Consider the following 20,173-nt stretch of genomic DNA (forward strand, 5'->3'; position numbering starts at 1 on the left):
TCCCGGTGCCTCTCGAGGGTAAGGGGGGCCCGGAGGTGCCGCGGGCTGGGGACGAGAGGCTGGGGTGCCGGGGACCCCCCAGCGCTGCGCCGAGAGCCTGCGCTTCCGAGGGCGCGTGGGGCGGGCCGGGAGGGGAGGTGAGGGGGGGCGGCGCTGTCTGTGCCCGGCCCCACCGCCCCGAGAGTGAGTGACTGTCCTGGCTCAGGGAGCTCCGCCGCCTCCCCACCCCCCAGTAGAGTGTCTCCCGGCTCTACCCCACGTGACGTCATGACGCGGGGGGGCAGTGGAGGCGTGTACGCGTCTGGAGGCCACTGAGTCCGCTCAGGACTCCGGGTGGGAGCGGACACGCGGGAGGTAGGGGAAGGGGAGGTGCTGGGGCCTGTGCGCGCGGGCACAGGGAGGTGCCAGTGCGCGGGACGTGCTGGTTTGTGTCCGAAGGTGTGTGTTACTGGGAGGTGTGGGTGCCTGGCTGAGACGCAGCTGCTGGGGAGCGGTCCCCCCCCCCAAATACACACCTGCAAGGGCTGGAGGGGAGGGGCTGGCCCCTCTGCTCGCCTCCCCCAGCTCAGGAGGGACTTCCCGGGCTTGGCTGCCGAGGCAGGTGTCGGATCCTGCAAAGAGGGGTTTGGCAGCTTCTGGATCTTGCTCTCCTTCGCTGTGTGACCTTAAACAGGTGCCTGGTGCTCACTGAGCCACCCTCTGCTCCTTTGTGAAATGAGGTCATTGAGGCCCACCTCATCTAGTTTCCTCATCTAGCCAATGCAGGTAAAATTGCCAGGTCTCCAGTAGTAAATGCTTGTCTGGGAGCAGAGCACCCAGAGGTGGCACGCCCTGGGAGGAGGGATTAGCCTTTTAATCCTAAAAGTGTGCTTTGAGGTCACTTTCACCCTCTTTTATTTCACTAGAAAATATTGAGGCTCAGAGAGGGTGGTGACTTACTCAAGGTCACACAGCAAGCAGGTGGAACAGCTGGAACCAAACCCAGTTCGCTTGATCCTCAGCACAGCAGCAACTGCCCCAGCACTGAGTACTGCTTTCCAAGACCCTGCCTGTCAGTGCTCCAGGTCTTGCCCTGGCCTTGCCACGTGTATACTCAGTCCTCTGGGAGCTCCCCAACACCAGCTTCCTGGCTCAGGCCCACTCCTCTCTGGGTCCCTTCCTGTCCTCCCTCTGTAGCTGAACACTGGGCTCACCTCAACATGGGGTGAGTGCACTGGACCCAGGCAAGGGCCTGAGAGCCAAAGGGTTGGGACAGAGGCTTCAGCTTCTGGTTCTGGTTCTAATCTGTGCCCTGATGGTGAATCCTAGTCCCACTGTGGCCTTAGTAACCCCCTCTACAGAATGGGCACAAGCCTCCCACTCTACACACCTCCCTCCCAACCTCACTACCCTCTCTCTCAGAAGAGAGCCCCTACTGGCTTAAGGACAAACTACCCAAACCACTGGGCTCGGAGACAAAAGGGGCCCTTTCCTGGAATTGGCCATCCCTGGGGAATTGGAGGAGAGGGGTGAGGCCTTCTCTGTTCCCAGACTGTCAGGTGGTGGAGACAGCCTGAGCAGCAGCAGGCTGACTGCATACTCCCCCTTCATTCCCCCATCTCTGCCGGCAGCCACGGCAGCTGTCAGGAATTAAGGGCTTGAGGCTGCTGGGGGTGGGGGGGAGGGCTGGGGGGGTGGGGGGAGAAGACTGGCTGGACAGCAGGAAAACAGCCGGGGGCAGGAAGCAGTCTGCATCAGCCAGAGCCTTGTTTGACCCCAGCTGCCCTCTGCCTTCCCTTCTCTCTCCCACCAAGCTGCAGGCACAGAGTTTGGGACTAGAGTTTGGGAAGGTATGGGGAGGGATAGGGCAGGACCAGACTCAACACAGGAAGGAGGCATGAACCCAGGGAGGGGGAGGGCACCAGCTGGGGCAAGCCAGGCTAGGGAGGCAGGCTCCCATTGGCTGTTGGGGAAACTGAGGCCCAAAAAGGATTAGGAACACACTCAATTAGGAATGTGACCCCCTGAATGGGTTCCTAATCCTCCCTACTCCCTGTCTAGTGCTCGCACTAGCATTTCCCACTATCCAAGCATCATATGTATCCCCTGGGGTGGGCCATTGTGGGAAATACTGCTTCCAGCCCCAAGCAGCCCAATCATCCTTTCCAGGGACAAGGCCTGGGTGTCTACATTTCTAACCAGTATCCTAAAGTGATTTTTGTGAGGACCACATTTGAGAAACACTGCTGATCTGCTTGAATGGCTGATTTTTTTTCTTTCAGCCTCCCTCTAATGAGGGAGGGTCTCTTTGCTCTCCACCCTCTACTATTCATGAACCACAGACATGTACAGGAGAGGGAAAAGACCCTTTCTTTGAAAATCCCAGGGGGCAAATAATGACACCCAAATCTTGTTTGCACTGGGGTGTGGTTCTGGCCTGATGTCATGAGGGTTTAGAAGCACCCAAGCCTGGAGCACCTCTCCACAGTTCAGGGAGGAAAGGGCATATGTGGGCACAGGGCCTTGGCCCATGTGCAGATGAAGCCCAGAAAGAGTGTCTGCCCCAGCCCCATATGACCCACACACCATGGGCAGCCCCTAGGCCCCCCCTGGTCCTGCCCTGGGCTCTGGCCCTCAGCCCAGGTCCAGCCCCCACAGCCACAGCCTGAGACCACAATTACAGGGGCCACTGGGGGTGGGAGAGCACCAGGGCTGAAAGGCAGCTCTGAGAATGGTTCCAGCTGTGGTGGCTCTGGAGGAGGTTGCAGGGAAGGGAGAGCTGGGGAGGCACCAGGGTGAGAACAGGTGGGACCCTCAGTCCTGATGCTCTGCTAGAGAAGTTTGTCTTGGGGAAGAAGAGAGGGAAGGAGTCCCAGGCTGATAGGGAGCACTCTGTCCTATTGTCTGGGTCACAGCAAGGTAAGGGAGCATAACTTGCTGCTTCAGTCTCCCAAACAACTAATTTGTTTGGTCATTGAAGGGAAGGGAAAATGTTGCTGGAGCTCTCAGCCTCTGGCTGATCCTGGACCTTCCAGCCGGCCTCTCCACCCATCTTGTATTCACACTGCTCCTGATATGGTCACACACACATCTGGGGCACCTTTGTGATCATCCCGCATCTCCTTGAGTCCACATGTCCTCCATCACTCAACCAGCAGGAAACCTTGATGACTCAGATTGTGCCTGGGGCTGAGCAACTGGGTCAGCAAGAGGGGGTGGTGTGATGGGGCATTTCTGAGCCCTGCTTCCAGCCCCCTTCCCAGGCAGCAGTGCGAGAGCACAGAGCCATCTCTGAGCTTACAGAGGACCAGGATACAAAATGCTGCCTCTCTGGCCATTGCTCTCACCCTTCACAGATGGCAGTTCCCAGGCTCCTGCTGGACTTGGTCACAGAAGATGGACCACTAACAAGTGACTAGCACTTTAAAGAGTGCAGTGTACTCCTGCAATGTATTAACAAGCTACCAGGCACCCCCATTTCATGATGGGAAAACTGAGGCTCAGAGAGATCAACTGACTTGATCAAGGTCGAGCTAGCAAACTAGGCCTTTTTTTTTCACTGTATCATGCTACTTCCTCTGAGTTTCTTTTAACCTGCCTGGGTTGGTATCAGTTCATGCCATTGCCTCAGTTTCCCTCTCTGGCGTCATGGAAAAGAATGTCCAATATCACTCACCCCATACACTCTCCACCCTCACCACCACCCCTACCCCCGGACCTGGAAGTAAAGACAAGAGGCAGGCATCCCAGACAGTCTGGAACCCTAGCAGCTTGACCCAAGCTGTCTGTGGGTCACCTTGCTTCCTTTTATCCTACCCTCTCCTGCCCACCACTCTTGAGTTCCCCAAATGTCCTGCAGGTTGTCTGTTGATCCCTTTTAATAGGGAAACTGGGCTCTGTGCACCCTCTGGTGGTCTCTGAGAAAAGTACAGGTGATTTTTTTGTTAATTGTCACCGGAGGGTAATGTTTTCATTGATTTTTTAGAGAGCAGAAGGGAGGGCGAGAGACACAGAGGCGGAAACATCTATGTGTGGATGTGTCTCACATCAATTAGTTGCCTCCTGACCACAATCAGGGATGGAGCCTGCAACTGAGTACGTGCCCTTGACCAGAATCCAACCCGTGACCCCTCAGTCTGCAGGTAGACACTCTAACCACTGAGCCAAACTGGCTAGGGCCAGGAGATTATTTTTAAAGAATTGTACCCATGGCAGAGCTCTGGGGAAGAAAGATATGTGAACATAAACCCTATCTGTAGGGAGCTTCATTTTGCCTCCGTGTGTCCCACAATTCCAGTTCTACTCTTGCCCTTGGTAAGTTATCCAAACCCGCTTGGGTTGAGAAGTTCTGAGTCCAAATTTTCCATGACACTTCCCTGAAACCCAGACATTTGACCTGAGGGAGCCAGGAGACGTAGGAAGGAACACCCAGATGCCCCTTCCTTCCCACAGCAGCCTATATCTCCTCTCCACACATGCTACATGTGGGGCCCCAACCTGATCCTTGAGAGTTGAACCCGGCTAGGGCATAGATGTTGGATGGAGGGGCATTGTGGGGGTAGGACAGATGCACTGGGAGCCTTGGCTAGGGTCTGTCACATTCAGGATGAGTTCCTCTTCTGTTTCATTTGAAGAACTCTGCTGTCCTCCCTGTGGTATTGGTGGGGTTGTCAATCCCAGTCATAGCAGGACATCTCCCTGGACACTGTTATTGGTTCATAAATAGGCAAGCAACCCAAGCTGACCCAATCAGGCTCTTCCTTGGGGCTTCTGCTGGGAAGGCCATTCTTTTTTGGATGACTAGCTCTAAGAATGTAGGCATAGAGCTGCCATTAGAGAAAGTATCTCTGCAGCAGGAGAGAATTAAGATAACAGGAAAAGAGAGGCAGAGATAAGCAGAAACAATAGCTGTGGGGTGGGGATGGAAATAGACTTATGGCATCTTTTGGGGCCCTGGGTTCAGTTTGTGCCTGAATTCAGTTTTACCCCTGGGCTTCCCAGGTATAAGACCCATTAATTAATTTTCTTTGGACCAAGCTAATTTGAGCTGTGTATCTTTATTTGCAATCAGGGCCTGCCTGATACCTGCACACACAAAAAAACACCCCCAAAAAACATCAGCTTTCTATCCCCATTCTCATAGTAACTAACACTTATTAAGCATAAATTTGATATAAATTATTGTATCAGATGCTGTGCTGAGTACTTTTCATAGTTTAAATATATCTTCCCCACAATTCTATGTGAATGTGGGGTAGATTACGATGGCTGCAAATCCTTTGCCACTCTCCCATTGAGAGGTGGAATCTATTTCTCCTTCCCTTGAATTTTGGCTGGTTCTGTGACTTGTGTCAACCAAGAGAGAGTGACAGTGATGCTGTGCATCTTCCAAGGCTGGAACTGAAGAGACTGGCAGCTTCTGCCTCCCAGTTTGGCACAATCTATTTCAAAAGCCAGCCTTGTGTAAGAAGCCCCACTACACTGAGGCCACCATGCTGTGAGGAAGCTCAAGCTAGGCACTTGGAAAGAAGGAGGCCACTGGAGAAGCTCTGAGGCACTAGACGTATATGAGAGAAGGCTCTTGGAGTGTCCAGCCTGGCCCAGCCACCAGTGGAGTACAGTCAAGTGAATGACCACAGCCAATAGTTCTGCTGTAAGGAGTAGAACCACCAAGCTAAATTTTGACAAATTCCTCACCTAAAGGATCATGAGAAGTAGTTATGGTGGGGCTGTTTGTTATGCAGCAATGGAAACTGAAACGGGATGATATTCCCATTATATAGGTAAAGAAACTGAAACTCACATGATCTATACTATAAACTTCTAAGCAGCAGCAGCACCAGCTTCAGACCCAAAGGTCTTGCTTTGCCCCACATACCTCGATGGGGACTATGAGAAAATTGGGGGCTGTGAATCCCAGCCTTTTGGCTATTCCCTCCCCTGCTCTTCCTGGAGGAAGAGGGGAGCATGAGATTCAGCTCTGGAGAACCCAGATCCCCAAACTCTTCCTCTCTTCCCTCCACACTCACCATCAGCTTCCTGAGAAAGAACCAGAAGGAAGGAAATGTAGTTGTGTGCCAGGAGAAACCTTGGAACAACTTTTGTTTGCCTCCCTCCAAGTGTAATTAGAAATGCTGTTCTGAGCAGTCTTTTCAGTGTTAATGGGGGTGAAGTTAGTTTCAATGTTAAGTGTGATGTTACTAATAACATATTTCATCACATTCTACAGTTCATAAAGTGCTTTAATCCTATGGGCTTGGGTGGCCCTATAAGTCTACCCACAAATCCCCCAGGGATCACAGAAACAGAAGGGCAGATGAAGGTGTCCCACAGCCCTAGAATTTTGATGAGAGCTGAATGAGCTGAGTACACCAACAGAGGCTTCCGGTCCGCTTCCCCCAGACCCTCTCAGGAGCCTGCTTCTTTAAAGAGGGATTGCTACTCTTCCCAGCTTGGAGATCCAGGCCCTAGGTGTGTGACAAGAGTGAGCAAGAAGAATGCCAAGGAGACTTGGCACTCTTCACCATGGTTGCGAGAGCTCAGCCCCATAGGAGGGAAGATAGGGACCCAGACTGAGGAGCTCTGAATTGCTAGTTCTATCAAACCATCTCCCTTTAGACATTCCTTCCAGAGTCTGGCCCCATGACAACTCGCAGGAGACCAGCCCCCCTCCCAAACTGTGGGCCCAGTCCTATTGGTTTAAATACCTTTATTGATACTAAACGTACCCACCCAACACACGGCCAGCAGTTCTGAGGAGCCCCGCATCCAGAGATCTAGAGAAGGGCTCTTTGGTTTCCATCTAGGGGCCAAGGAGAGAGAACTAGAGGACTCCCTGGAGTGTCTAGTCTCCCCCAGAACCCCCTAAAGCACCTCGGGGGGGGCACTCCGATGCCCTGCGCCTTCCTGGACGTGCGTCTATCTCCAGCCTCACTGCCTGTTTCCAGAGGCCTGGGAGATGGACTTTTGCAAGGGTAAGCTGGGCCAGGGCAGCGCCCCCTGCTGGAGCCCAGAGGTCGCAGGTACAGAGAGGTGGTTCTGCGCGCAGTTCGGAGAGCCGCGCGGCGGGTCAGAGGCAGAGGCTGAGCTCCTTGCGCACGAGGCACTGGTGGCACTGCACTACGCAGCACCAGTGGAAACGGCACAGGCAGTTCTCTTCGAGCTGCACGCTCTCCTGGCGGTGCCCGCGGCCACAGCACAGCAGGTCGCAGCCGCTGAGGTCCAGGGCACTGCTGTTGCAGGCGCGGCCGCGCGTCCCGGGAGAGCCTGTGCGCCGGTTGGGGGCGCAGAAGTCGGGCGAGTCGGCGACGTAGAGTAGGTCAGCGCGGCTGGGCGGCTTGAGACTGCGGACGGCGGGCAGCAGAGCCTTGCCATCGTTGGTGCCCATGACACGCGAGGCGCCGTGGAAGCGCTCGAGCAGCTCCGCGCCCACCTCGCGGAACGGGGGCAGCTTCTGCCAGCAGGTGCGCAGAGCGCAGGAGCCCGACAGTCCGTGGCACTTGCACTCGGTGCGCGTGTGGCTCCGCACGGCCTGCAGGGAGCAGAGGAGCAGGCCGATGGAGACCGACCAGGAGCGCGGAGCGCGGAAAGGCCCAGAGGACCGACAGACGGAAAATGAGGGCGGGGGTAGTGGACGGCAGAGAGGAAAGACAAACCCCCCCCACCACCACCAAAGGAGAGGGCAAAGTGGGGAGGAGGAAATCAAGGAAGCGACAGCCCAGGAGGGTAAGAGTGACAAGGACAGAGAATTAGAAGTGGGGAGTGGGGGACAGAATGTGGCACAGAGGCTCCGGGGTCCAAAGCCAGGGGATGGGAGAAAGTAGAATGGACAGCAGGGCTGAGATTCTCCCTGGAGCAGGGGAGGCGTCGGTGGTGGCTGTCGCACCTTCTCCCTCCTGCCAACCCTCAAGGCCCCAGGTAGGGCTGAGTGGAGGTGCACAGCCCGCTCCTCGGGCGTCTGTCTCCACCATCCTTCCCCAGCCCTCTCTGACAGGTATGTGGACCTGTCGGGACATTCCTCTCTGGGCTCCCTCTTACCCCCTGCCCAATGCCTCAGGCCCAAACTGCAGAGGACACAGAATGTGTGTGGGGACGCCCCTAGAGCACCCTAGGTCTGAGGCTTAGGGCCCACTGTGGATGCACTCCTGAGAGCTGGAACCCAGGAGTCTGCCCTTTATTTGCTATTTGTGTCTAAGAGTCAAAACCCCACTAGAGATGTATGGGGTCAAATGACCTAGGACGATCATCTCTGGAAGCTCAGTGTCCAGCAGCCAATCTGATCCACAGACATTTGTGTCCAGCCCCCCCTCTCAGGTTCTCTCCTTCCCCCTGGAAACATCTGATCCAGACAGCTCTCTTGTCCCTAAACAGGAGCTCCTGGGGCCTCCTCATTGCAGAGGGAATGGGAGAAGCTGCCAGGGCCTGGGCAGGGCCTGCTCTAGGGTTGCTGGGCAGCCAGTTGACAAGAGCCCAGACTCAGTCACAGCTTTCCTGGTTTCTACCTGAGCCCTCTCCCGCCTCCATCAGGATCTAGCCCATTGCCCCTTGGTCCAGCTCCTTTCCAGGCCTCCCTCACATCTCCTGGCCCCCCCACCTCGGGACCCCATATCTTTGCCCCAGCTTCTGTCCTTCCTTTCATCCCTGACCTTTGTCTCCATCCTCTTGTCCCTGCCCTTGAAGCCACAGCTCTACCCACCCCAGTCTTTACCCACCTGTCCTGTTTCAGAAGTATGCTCTCTCTGCCTGGGGTCCCTAAAAGCCGTGAATGAGTCCTCTCCCCTGGGCGACCTCTCCTTACCCTGCCCCAGGCCCTCAGGCCTCCCAAGTGAGTCCATCTTCCAGGCCTGCAACCTCACCTCCACATGCCCATCCAGGCCCCCAGCCAACCTTCCCCGCTGGCCCCCAGGCCATACTGGCTCCCGCACATTAACAGCCTCCTCCACCCTCACTTCCTCACACACTTCCACAATGTGCTCCTACATCCACCCGCCCACACTCGCACTCACCTCTCCCGCACCCACTGACAAACGCGCATCTCCACGCTGGTGCACACACGCCCTTCCACTCCCTGCGCACTCACCAGCCGGCCGGCCTCGTTGTTGTGAAGTTGCACCAGCGCTCGGATGTCTCCGCTCCCCCGCTTGTGCCGCGCGTCCATGAACAGCCGGGACTTCTCATCCCCGAAGTCCACATCGTCCCCGCAGCCCCCCCACTCCCAGACTGCGCTGCCCTCCGGGGAGCCCACAAAGCCAGGGGGCCCCAGGGTGCCTGGCAGGGCGGGGGGTCGCGGGGGGGCCCGCCTGCGGGGCGCCTGGCAGCCACACTGCAGCAGCTCGCCCATGGAGCAGGCCTGCGTGACTGCGTGGCTGGCGCCCGCAGCCGTGATGGCAAAGACGAAGGCCGTCTCCCGGATGTCTGTGGGGACAGGGAGGGGCAGTCAGCGCAGCACCGAGGCTGAGTCCCGGGGGACTGCGGTGGGCGGGCCAGTGAGGCCTGGGGCTGGGTGGGGCTGGAAGACAGGGTCAGGGCAGAGTGCCCAAAGATCCGTGGGAGAGGTGGGGCCCAGGCAGCCTCCCCAAACCTCCACCCTCTCCCCTGAGCCCCAGGTCCCCTCCCCGCACTGACCCTGCTGCAGGATGCGCCCAAAGGCCTTGCTGTGGCTGGAGCAGTTCCAGCGGCGGAAGCGGAACTGGAACTGGCACTCTCGGACCCCAAGCCGGGCACCCCGTGCTAACTCAGCCACCACTTCCGGCTCCTCCTGGCACAGCTCAGCCTGCCGCCCTGCCAGCCTCCGGGCCTTCCTGCAGATGCTCGTAGGGTCCATGACCAAGGGGCTGCCCACTGCCCTGGGAAGCAAAACACAGCAGGTCAGGGGTGTAACTCCAAGGGTTGGGGATGGCAGAGAGGGAAACCCGTCCCCCACCCCGCTCAGCCCACAGCCAGAAGCTCAGATGTGCCTCCCACCATCACCAACTAAGACTGAGATCCTTCTCTCTGGTTCTCTTACCATTTCATCCATGTCTGCTTTCCCTTTTAACTAGAGCCTAGACTGAAATCACTATAGAGTAAGAATTATCCCTCCATGCACATCTTTATTAATAAATCGTTATATGATTTTGGCTCAAGGTGAAGGCAGCTGGCACCAGGTAGGCCAAGACTGAAATTCAACAGGCCTAGCCCAAAGGGAGACAGGGAAGAAATTAACAGAAGGAACATCAAGAAGGTCATCAAAGAAAAGAAATTATGTATAGATACTAAAGATCTTTAGAAAAAGATCTGGTCTTAATGGACCACAAGCTGGCTATGTGTCAGCTGAATAGCCCTGATGCTAGAAAAGCCTGGGCAATTCCAAGGGATATAGAAAGCCATTAGATGTTAGAATGTCTGGGGAATGGAGCCTCTGAGGAAAGTCACACTCCCTCTCTAGCCCAAGTTTCTCCTTCTGTAAAATGGGAAGATGGGCTTTGATCTCTAAGGTGGGCCCTCCTACCCTGAGATTCTGTTTCACTGAACTGGAGAGCAGGAGAAGGAGCTGGAGACTGAGGCTCTGAAGCACTGCAAAGCAGATAACAGTGACCCTTTTCCTGCTCTAGGAACTGTGGCCTTTCCAGAGCAGGATGGCAGCAAGCCAAGCCCTGTTCATTGGGGTGACATAACTGATTGGAGAAGGGGAACACTGAGAGGGTGGCTAAAGACCTCATGGGAAGTTCCATACAATTTCAGAAATCCCTCCATTCCCAGCCTTCATTCTGACAAGAGAGCTACCATTTGGTTCCCATACCAGGCCCGTGAAGGTTAATTTGGCTGGGTGTTCACACCTGGGTGGAAGGGCTTTCATCAGATTGCTCTTATTTGAATGCTTAACTGGCATCCCTGCCTTGTGGGAATGAGTGAGTTGAGCACTTGGAGCTGAGGGTAATTTGAGACCACTCAGAAACCCTTCAGCAGAGGGCAGAAAAAGCCTCTGGGCGGGGAGAGAGAAGTGGCACCAGGAGATAGAAAATGTGGAGGAAAATGGTGGTAGATCGGTGCCAAAGGTTAAGGTGGCCTCTTTCCAGTTTAGCTTTAGTGCACATCCACCCCCACTGTCCCCGTTTGCTCCACAAGTACAGGCTTCGCAGGCATGTTCTGGCCCAACAACAATGAAATGTAATGGGCTTAAATAGCAGCAAGGGGAATGTAGGTCTTAAGGTAGAACTTAAGGCTGAGGAGTGAGATGCTTGAAGAGGTGCTGCAGGAAGATGTATAAGCTCAGCCCTTTAAGGTCTCCTACCACACACTCACACCACCACCACCACCACCACCACCACCACCACCACCACCACCTCCACCATCCTACAGGTCATAGTTATCACCCCTGTCCAAGCAGACCAGCGATTTTCAGCCGTGTGCTGCAAGAATCTTTAAAGTATGCAATACCTGACTATTGAGCCAGGGGCACTGACCTGTTTTTCCTTAGATTGTCAAACAAAAAATGACACCAGCCAACCCAACAATAGCCATCCGGTGTGATTGAATCAGAATTAGACTTTTTTTTTTTCCTTTCTTTGGATTGGCAAATTTTTGGTGTGCTGCAGAATTTTAGTAGTTAGTTTATGTGCCACGAGATGAAAAAGGTTAAAATCGCTGGTCCAGACCTTCCCTCCTCCATGCTTAGGACCTGCCATCACTGCATTCCAACTGTAGCCTGGGAGGGCCCAGCCCCAACCCTTCCCCAGCCCGGAGAAGTGAGGATGGAGCAGTGGGGAGTAGGCCAAGCATAGGTCAGCCAAGCTGCCTCCCAGTGGCCCTGTGACCTTCAAGAGTTGGTATCTATCTATCTATCTATCTATCTATCTATCTATCTATCTATCCCCACCTCTACCCATATATTTCACCTCATTACAAAAATAATATGAGGCAGCTTCTGGCCTGGTTACATGGGGTCAGTAGATAAGACTATAGGCAAGCTGAGAGCGAGGACCTTCATTTTCTTTTGTCTGCTAGGCAGGTTTTTAGGTGCTTAATTCATATTTCCCTTCAATTTTTATGAAAATTTTGCATATTATGAACAATTACTATGATACTACAATGAATACCATTATAATACATGTTTTTGAATGAACAAATGAGTCATCTAAGGAGAAGATCCTCACTTGAGCCCAGCCCCTGTCCACATGTCATTTCACGACTCCTGTTTACTTTCCATAAACATTTTATTTCTCCCACTGGATTCAGAGGCAGGGAAGCAGGCCTCCCTAGGCTGTCCAGGTCCTCTCCTGCTACCCACATGTCCAGGACTCCACCTAGGAGTCTGGGGTTCTGCACAATCAACACCCCCCCCATGTTATTAAGTTCCCCAGTCCCCTCCCCAACCCTGCCTTCTGCTAACTCCCTACTTTCCCAAGGTCGACTGGCCTTATCTTCCCAAGGTTGCTCTGCCCCATCCCTATCCTCTCCCTCCTTCTGCCCCAGGACAGGGAGGGGGTATGCAGGGGAGCAAAGCAAAAATCTCTTGACTTTATCTGTTTCCCAGGGGCTAGAGATAGAGGACTCAGAAGGATTCCTGGCTGCCTGGGAACTAGACTTGTTTACAAGCTGGTCAGGGGAAGGGATGGGCAGTAGTAGCAGCCAGAATCCCAAGGGACCAGTTTGCTCCCTGCCCTCCTGTCCTCACTCTCATTCTCAAGTCTCAGGAAAGGGGACTCCAGAAAATGAGTGGCAGGGGGGCATTGGGCAAAACACTGAGCCTCACTTCAGTACCCTGGTCTTTGTCAGCTCTGGGTGAGCTGAGCCACTCTGGGCAAATCAGTTCCCTCTCTGGGTTTCAGAAACATGAGGAGTTAGCATGAAAGGCTTGCATACCCCCTCTAACCTTAACACTTGACTCCACATCAAAAAATAACTCCCCCATCTCTCCTCTTCCTTCACCCTCCTTCCTTCCCTTCTGCTTCCTTAGGGAATGAACTCTGCTGTTGGTGCCTCTGAGTCAGCACTGTCCTGGGATCAGCCCACAGAAGCTGTACCCTTTTGGGAACATCTGCATGCTTTGGGCACTGGAGCACAATGGTGGTAAGAAATATGTAATATAGAATATGTAGGGTCTGAGATCCTAATCAAGAAGACATTCCTGGGCATAAAAACAATGAAGCTAGTTTTAAAAGAAATCAGTATGCAGACAAGAAGGGACAAGCCTAGGGTTAGGGTTAGCCATTCTAACTGGCTTGGCCTGCATCAAGATCTTCCTCCCAGGGCAACATCTGTAGATCCTGCCCTGGAGGGCCCAGGTTCTGGCCCAACCTACCTTTCCTTTTCCAGAGTCACAGGGCCTAAGAGAACACCAGGAATCATGCAGTCCAGCTCCACCAACCTGACCCCCCTTGTACAGATGAACAATCTGAGAAGGGAGGTGACCAATGCTGGCCACTCAGTGGAGGGGTCCCATCACAAGAAACTTAGCTATTTTAAACACCAAAAGGCCAGATGAAAATGGTCACCAGAGGTATCAGAAGACATTAGGTGGCCTCACCTGCCATCTTCCACACAGCCCTTACTCCTGGCAGGGTTGGCTAACTCTGCAGTCATCCCAGGTTATCCCGCTAAATTGCTGGACTCAGAGCCAGATCCTCTCTACACTCTAAGTCATCAAAATCTTACCCAGCACCTCTCCAAGCTTGCCTTAGATTCCCCCTTGCCTTATGGTGCTGCCTCTGGGCCCCAGGCCCCACTGACCTTCTCCCTCTACACCATTCTACCTGTCACTCATGGGGGGGGGGGGGGCGGTGCTTGTTATCCTGCCAGTGGCATAATTGTTTTGTCATGTTTTCTTGTCTATCTCTCCAATTAGACTGGAAAGTCATTGAAGGCAAAGATCTCATGAGGAAGCATCATGTCAGTAGCAGAGCACACTCAGGACTCTAGGGACCCAGCAGACATGGATTTGGATCTGGGCTCTGCCGCTGGCTTGTTCTACAACGCAGAGCAAATCCTTAGCATGTGAAGCTGGCATTTAGTGTTTGCTGAATAACTGATGAGACTTAACCTTCTGAGCCTGTTTCTGCAACTGTGAAATGGAAGCAAATAATAACACCTGCCTACTTCCAAGGTGGCATATGAAAAGAGCCCGTCCAGAGAGTAGGCTTCCACAAATGACTTTTGTTTTGCCATTCACACCCTTTTTCATCTCTTGGCCCACACAGAGCAGGGCAAACAGTAGAAGTGCAGGCGATATTTGTGGACTCCTGAGAACTCTCTTTTCTCCAACTTGCACATCTCAGGCTGGGTCCACGTGTCTCCTCTTCTACCAACCCTGCCCATGGGCCAGAGGACTCTCCAGGACTCCTACCCTCCTTCCCCAGTGAGCACTTCTGGGTGGATTATTGAGGCCAAGGGGATCGCAGACCATTCTGATGCCCAGCCTCTTCTGAAAGGTCTCACAGCCAGCTTCTCTACTTTTCCCACATACCCCGCCCCCTCAGGGTCCCTCATCTGACCCTCACCTGCAGGAGCCAGCAGAGGGAGCCCTGAACCCTGGGGCTGTGGGTGGGGGCTGCTCGGGGGTGGGGGAGGTGGGTGGTGGAGAAGGGGCAGAAAAATGTTGCCTGACTGCTGCGGAGGCGGCTGGGCCCGGGCCTGTGCCCGCCCGCCTGTCCTGTCCTGCTCTGTCTAACTCCCTAATTACTGCTCCCCCTCCCCCAGTCCCTACTCCCACCCCAACCACCACATCAAAGCCAGTGATGCCCCAGCTCCATTAACCCCTGCCTCCCCACCACCCACCAGCCACCCTATTCTACTCCCCTGCCCTACCCCAATTTGGTTCCCTCTGCCCTGTCCTGGACACTGCCCCTCCTACCTCCTCCCACTGCTCTCCGTCCCATTCCTTTTGGGAGGGGCAGGGGCTTTCCTTTCCCTGATGGACTTCACCACACAAGAGGGCTTCCTATTGATCAGGGCTGTGGGAGGCCAAAGAGTAGACACATTGAACCTCCTACTGGATCCCCTGAGGACAATCTGTGCCTTCTGCTCTCCCATACTGAGGTGGGGAGCACCCATGTGGAGGTGGGGGTGGGGGAGAAGAAGGAGCCTGTGGAAGGCCCAGTACCCCTTTCCTGACTCCCACCCCCCCCCCGTGGTACCCGGGGTTAGATTCTCAACAGGAGGTGGACTCATGCATTCTGTGTGGCCTTGGGCCACCTCTTATCCCTGGGGTTTGCTGGACTTCTTACTGTGAGAAGATGGGACCAGATGACCTCCAAGTTCTTTCTTGGTCTAATTTCTGAATTAAATGGAGAGCTCAGAGCTGGAGGAACCAGTCAAAGAGGCCAGGTGGAAAATGGAAGAACCCTCCCAGCAAACTTTCCCTCCCTCAGCTCCCTCTCAGGCAGTGCAGGGGAAGCACCTAAGGTCTCCTCCCATCCCACTGCAGGCAGGAAAGAGGGTGCAAGCTAGAAGACTCTTCCCCCAGCCCCAGGAACAGGATTCTGTGTTCCCTGAATGCCTCCTGCTCTGGCTGGCTGGGTGCCCTGCTGCCAGTCTCACCACGGCCTGGCTGCCTGCCCCGCCCTGGCCTCGTCCCCTCCACAGCTGCATTTCTTCATCAAAGTACACATTCGAATCCCCCTCGCTGAGCCCTGGTGATCAAGCCTCTCACTGACCTCCCCCCACCAACTCCTGGCTCCTGATGAGAATGGGCCTGGAGGGGGCTGCACCCCCCAGGAAGTGTCACAGTGCCAGGACTCTGGTGGGCTCAGGGCATGCTCTGGCCCAGATTGAGCCAGCCTCCTTTGGCCCCTGCCCTTTTCTGCTCACAGCCCCATTGTCTTCCTGGGGGAAGCTGCCAAGGCGGGAGGCCTGGAGGGTGGGGCTGGGTGACCACCCCACCCCCATCCCCACCGCACCCTGAGCTTGGCTGGGACCAGCAACAGGACTGCCCACAAAGGGTGAGGGGCCCCAGATAAAGATGGGATGGCAAAGGGAGGCCAGGCTCAGTCTGGGGTGGGGGTCACAGCTGGAAAGCCTGGGTTTCGGGAAGAAGCCTCATCTTTTCCTTGCCTTCGTATGGGGCCAGATATGAGGCTATCTTAGGCCTGTGGCTCCGGTTTCTATAAGGGAGGGGGGTGAAAGGCAAGGTGAGGTGGGGGAACAGCGTGAGATTGGGTGGTGTTTTTCCCAGTGGAACAACCGGAGGGTTAGTTTCTTTCATGGAAAACATAAAAAAGAAAGAGGAAAGAGGAAGAGAGAAAAAGGGAAAGTGATTTGGCTGCTCTTTGAAAGTGAGCTCTTTTCAACATACACCAATTGAAGGTGTAAAGATGGGTCAGGCATTAAGAAGAACTTGGGGGGAGGGCAGGTCAGGGAACAGGTGGAAGGGAGCTGGTGACTAAGAAGCTATAGCCTCTCTCTCTCTGCCTCATTCTCAAGATGGGATCTGTCAGAGCCAGAGCATGTGCTGGTCAACATGGCCTCAGGACAGCCTGGTCAGTGTCCTGGAATCTGCGATTCTGAGATCACAAAGATAGGGTTACAGATGTGAGAGACAGGCAGAGAGGCTGGGGCAGAGTTTAGAAAGCATAAATTGCATCAGGGGAAGAAGGGGGAGAGGGAAAGGAGTGAGAGAGAAACCTCTGGAACCTGGAGCCAGGTCCCTGAGCCTATTCCAGGGCCAGGGCCACTCCCCTCCAGAACCGTCCTTTCCTAATCAGGACAGTCCTGTCATTCAGAGATCCTGGGGTCCTCTCTGTTCCCAGTCTGGCTGCTGCCAGAATGTCAGAGTGGGCTGCAGTGGCCTGTTGCAGGTCTAGCTGCTTTCTGGCCCACCACTAGCGCCCTGACCTGGCCAGTATTCTCTGAGAAGTAGAGAGAAGAGGGCCAGCAAGTAGGTCCTAGACATCAGAGAACAGCCTGGAAGTTCCTGGCCTGAAAAAGCTCCTAGCCAAAATGAAGCTGGGGGTGGGGGGCAGGGGGTAGGGAGTGGAATAAAGAGGGGCCTCAGGCCACCTGGCATTCTGGGTTTGGCCCACCAGCCTAATCCTGATCTTGGAGGGCAATGATGGGTGTGGTGGGAACAGGAGTGTAAGCGAGCAGAGTCAAAGATCCTGAGAAAGGGAATCTGGGTTCAGACCAAAGGAATGAAGTATCAGAAACAGACAGAGCAGGGTGAAGGGGCCAAGGCAGGCGGAGAGGCAGGTTCTATCTGAGAAGCATCTGAGTGAGGCAGTCTCTGGACACCTTATCACCCCAGCCCCTCACTCTTCACCCTGCTCGCCCTGCAGCTGTGGCCATGAAGGCTTCTGTGTTCTCCCACACCTGCCCTCCTCACCTCCTCCCCCACTCCTCGCTTCCCAGCTTCAGGGTCAGTCTCCAAGGGACCCGGTCTCCCTCCTTCTGGTTTGGCCCTCACCCAGCAGCCCCTCCTGAACAAAGGAACCCCCACAGATACAAATCCCAGAAAGGTGAATCAACCAATCAGCAACACTCCATAAAATTGTCCCCAGCGCTTTTAGCCTCCAGGGCCCCAAAGGCAAGGCTCTGCCTTCTAGGACCAGGGAAGAGAGACACAAGAGGCGACGGTTGTCGAAATGCAGTGGTTGCCCAATGCTTGGGATGTATTGGGAGCACAGAGGAGGCAAGGGAGGGAAGACAGAGGGACAGCTTCATGGAGGAAGTGTCGTTTTAACTGGAAGGACAAGAACAATGTGGACAAATGGAGAGGGAGGGGAGGGAAGGCAACAAGTGTCAGGGAGAAACCCCTGTCTCCATACCCTGAGAAAGGGAAAAGTTAAGAAAAGTGCTTGGAGAGCAAAAGATCCCTTTACAAAGCTTTGCGTGGGACCCTGGATTTTAAGCTTAAACGAATCCCCCTTTGCACCCATGAGGTCTCTGCCAGGAGAACCTGGGGTATGGAGGAGGGAACTTACATTTAAGGGGTGCCTCCCAATGCCAGATCATTTTGCAGATCATCCCACCTAATGCTACTACCAAGCCTGCCAGATAGGGGGATTGCTTCCCCGTGTTATGGTTGAGACGTTGGGGGACGTCAGAAAAAAAGTGACTTGCCCAAGGTCACAGACTTAACGAATGGAGATTAGATCTCAGGTCTTTTTCAAAGCTGCTACTGCATTCTGCTAGAACAGGATCAAAGGACGCGTGTTGCCTAGCCGGGACCTGGGTCGTCCTCGACCTGCCCGCTCACTGACACCCCCGAGGGACGCTCTCCCGCACCACGGAGGAGAGACCTCGGCCAGCAGCTCCCCGTGTGGGCACCCTTCTCTCCATCTCCCAGAGGAGACGGATCCGCCTGCTCGCCCCCCCCCCCCCCGTCCAAATCCCGGGATGGGGGAGGAGCGGAATGGAGAGAATCCAGCCAATAACGCGGCGATATGCAAATAGACAAGACCCTGCCTTCTTAGGATTGGCTGACGCATCAGCGATACTGTCCAAGTCCCGCCTCTCCGAACGCCAAGGCTATTCCGGGATGGTTTTTGCTGCTCTGGAGACTCAGCAGGAAAAAAAGTCGGCGGGATCCAGATACCCGAACGGTCCCGACTCGGCACCCGCCTTCCTAGCCCCTGCTCCGGCACCCCAAACCCGAAGTTCCTGCAGCCTTCGCTGCCGAGGTGTCTGCTCTGGCTAGGGCCACTTTTGGAAAGACGTGCTCACCCCTTCGTAGGCCAAGCCTCCCTCCCGCCCACCGGACCCTTCCCGGTTCCCCGCACCTCCTGAGCTGCACTTTTACTTTATCTTTGACCCCCCATCAGCAAGTTCCCCGCGCCTGGGTCCCTTTCCTGCCTTTCCTCCTCTTCTTAACTCGGGGGGGGGGGGGGGGGGAGAAAGCCAAGGTCTTGACTCAGTTTCCCCTTTCCGTCCCTTTCCTGCCGCTACGGCCCACGCTGAAGGAGCCCAGAGAGAAGTGGGTAGATTTGCGGGCAAAGTGGGGCGGGGAAGAGGCAGCCGTCTGACTCTACCTGCCTGTGACTTCCGACCTAGTTCCTCTCTTTCCCCAAATCCAGGCTGCCTCCCCTAAATCCAGAGCCCTCCTCGCACGCTTCTTCGGACCTCTAACTACAGATCCCCGTTTCCCCGGTAGCTCTCTGCTATCCGGCCCCCCACCCCCCCGTTCCTTGGTGACCTGGATTGAGCGCTCACCCCGGGCGGGAGGTGGGGCGCAGGACACGGGAGGAGGGAATACAATAGAAGGTGCGGGGTTGGAGTAGGTTGGAGCCGCCTAAGGGGTGGTTCAGAAGAGCCCGTGGAGGCCGGCAGGAGAGCGGTACGCACCTCCCCCGCACTGCCCCGGGGCGCAGGTAGAGCCGGGAGGCTGCGGGACCGCGGTTCGGAGCAATCCGTCACGAGGTCCCCACCCTCGAGCGCCGGGAGCCGCACCGGGACCGCCCGATGCAGCACTCACCACCACAGTCCGCCGACGTGCGCGGGACACAGGAGCAGCAGCAGCAGCAGCCCGAGGCGGGAGGGCGCGGGCGGCAGCATCGTGACCGCTCTACCGCCCGCCGGTGCGGGCAGGGGGCGAGGCTGCGGGGCCGGCCGGTGCGCGCGGAGGCCCGGGCTTCAGCGCGAGTGCGGCTCCGGCGGCGGCGGCCGGGCGGCGATGGCTCCGGCGGCGGCGGGGGGGCCCATCCCGGGCGAGGAGGGCGCGGCGGAGGCGGAGAGCGGACGGGGCCGCCAGCGCCTGTGTCTCCTGCGGAGCTCGCTCGAGAGAAGAAATCAGAGCCGGGGGCGGGGGTGGGAGGGGAGCGGGGCCCGGGCAGGGGCGGGGGCCAGGGAGGCTGTCGGGGTGGCAGTTGCGACAGTCAGGCGGCGGGACTCTCGGGAGGGAGCCTAGAGCCCCGGGGCGGCAGACGCGGAGCGACGCGAAGGGCGGGAGCGAGGGTCCGGGGCGGGGCCCGAGCGCGCTCGTGGCTGCGGGACCCGCCTGCCTCACCCCCTCACCTCCCCTCTCGCGGAATGGGAGCCCCCAGCCGTCGCGCGGAGTCGGGGGCAAGGAGGGGCGGGGAAGTAGGGTGGAGCGGGGTGAGGGCTGGGGGGGAAGAAGAGGAGCTGAGGAATGGGGGACGGGCTGGAAAGGAGACGTTTGACAGGTTTGTTGACTGTAAAGAGAGAAAACTTCCCAGGAATGAGGGAGTTTGGGTGGGTGGGGGGGAGGGCGGTGCGGAGGGCGATGCTGGAGCGGGGGCCAGGAGATGAAGTCCGCCTGGGGCTC

The 20,173-nt window shown here is 56.0% G+C and overlaps 1 protein-coding gene across 1 annotated transcript; it reads right to left on the minus strand.

Annotated features, from left to right (window-relative positions):
- Window positions 1-6,200: 6,200 nt before the first annotated feature.
- On the minus strand, window positions 6,201-19,507 carry WNT6 (Wnt family member 6). Its single transcript, XM_016196820.2, has 4 exons — window positions 19,364-19,507; window positions 9,604-9,824; window positions 9,059-9,393; window positions 6,201-7,510 (listed from the first exon to the last, which is right to left on the minus strand). The coding sequence occupies exons 1-4, from the start codon at window positions 19,441-19,443 to the stop codon at window positions 7,049-7,051; spliced, it is 1,098 nt and encodes a 365-aa protein (XP_016052306.1). The 5' UTR covers window positions 19,444-19,507; the 3' UTR covers window positions 6,201-7,048.
- Window positions 19,508-20,173: the final 666 nt, after the last annotated feature.

This window comes from Miniopterus natalensis, chromosome 8 (genome assembly GCF_054644295.1).
Source record: "Miniopterus natalensis isolate mMinNat1 chromosome 8, mMinNat1.hap1, whole genome shotgun sequence".
Taxonomy (NCBI): Eukaryota; Metazoa; Chordata; class Mammalia; order Chiroptera; family Miniopteridae; genus Miniopterus; species Miniopterus natalensis.

What these genes read in the sequence shown, in the direction of transcription:
- WNT6 (XM_016196820.2), bottom strand. Translation starts at nt 19,443, where the DNA reads ATGCTGCCGCCCGCGCCCTCCCGCCTCGGGCTGCTGCTGCTGCTGCTC. An exon ending in CACGTCGGCGGACTGTGGTG is followed by an intron (nt 9,825 to 19,363) that starts GTGAGTGCTGCA and finishes TTTGCTTCCCAG; the next exon opens with GGCAGTGGGCAGCCCCTTGG. An exon ending in TGGGCGCATCCTGCAGCAGG is followed by an intron (nt 9,394 to 9,603) that starts GTCAGTGCGGGG and finishes CTGTCCCCACAG; the next exon opens with ACATCCGGGAGACGGCCTTC.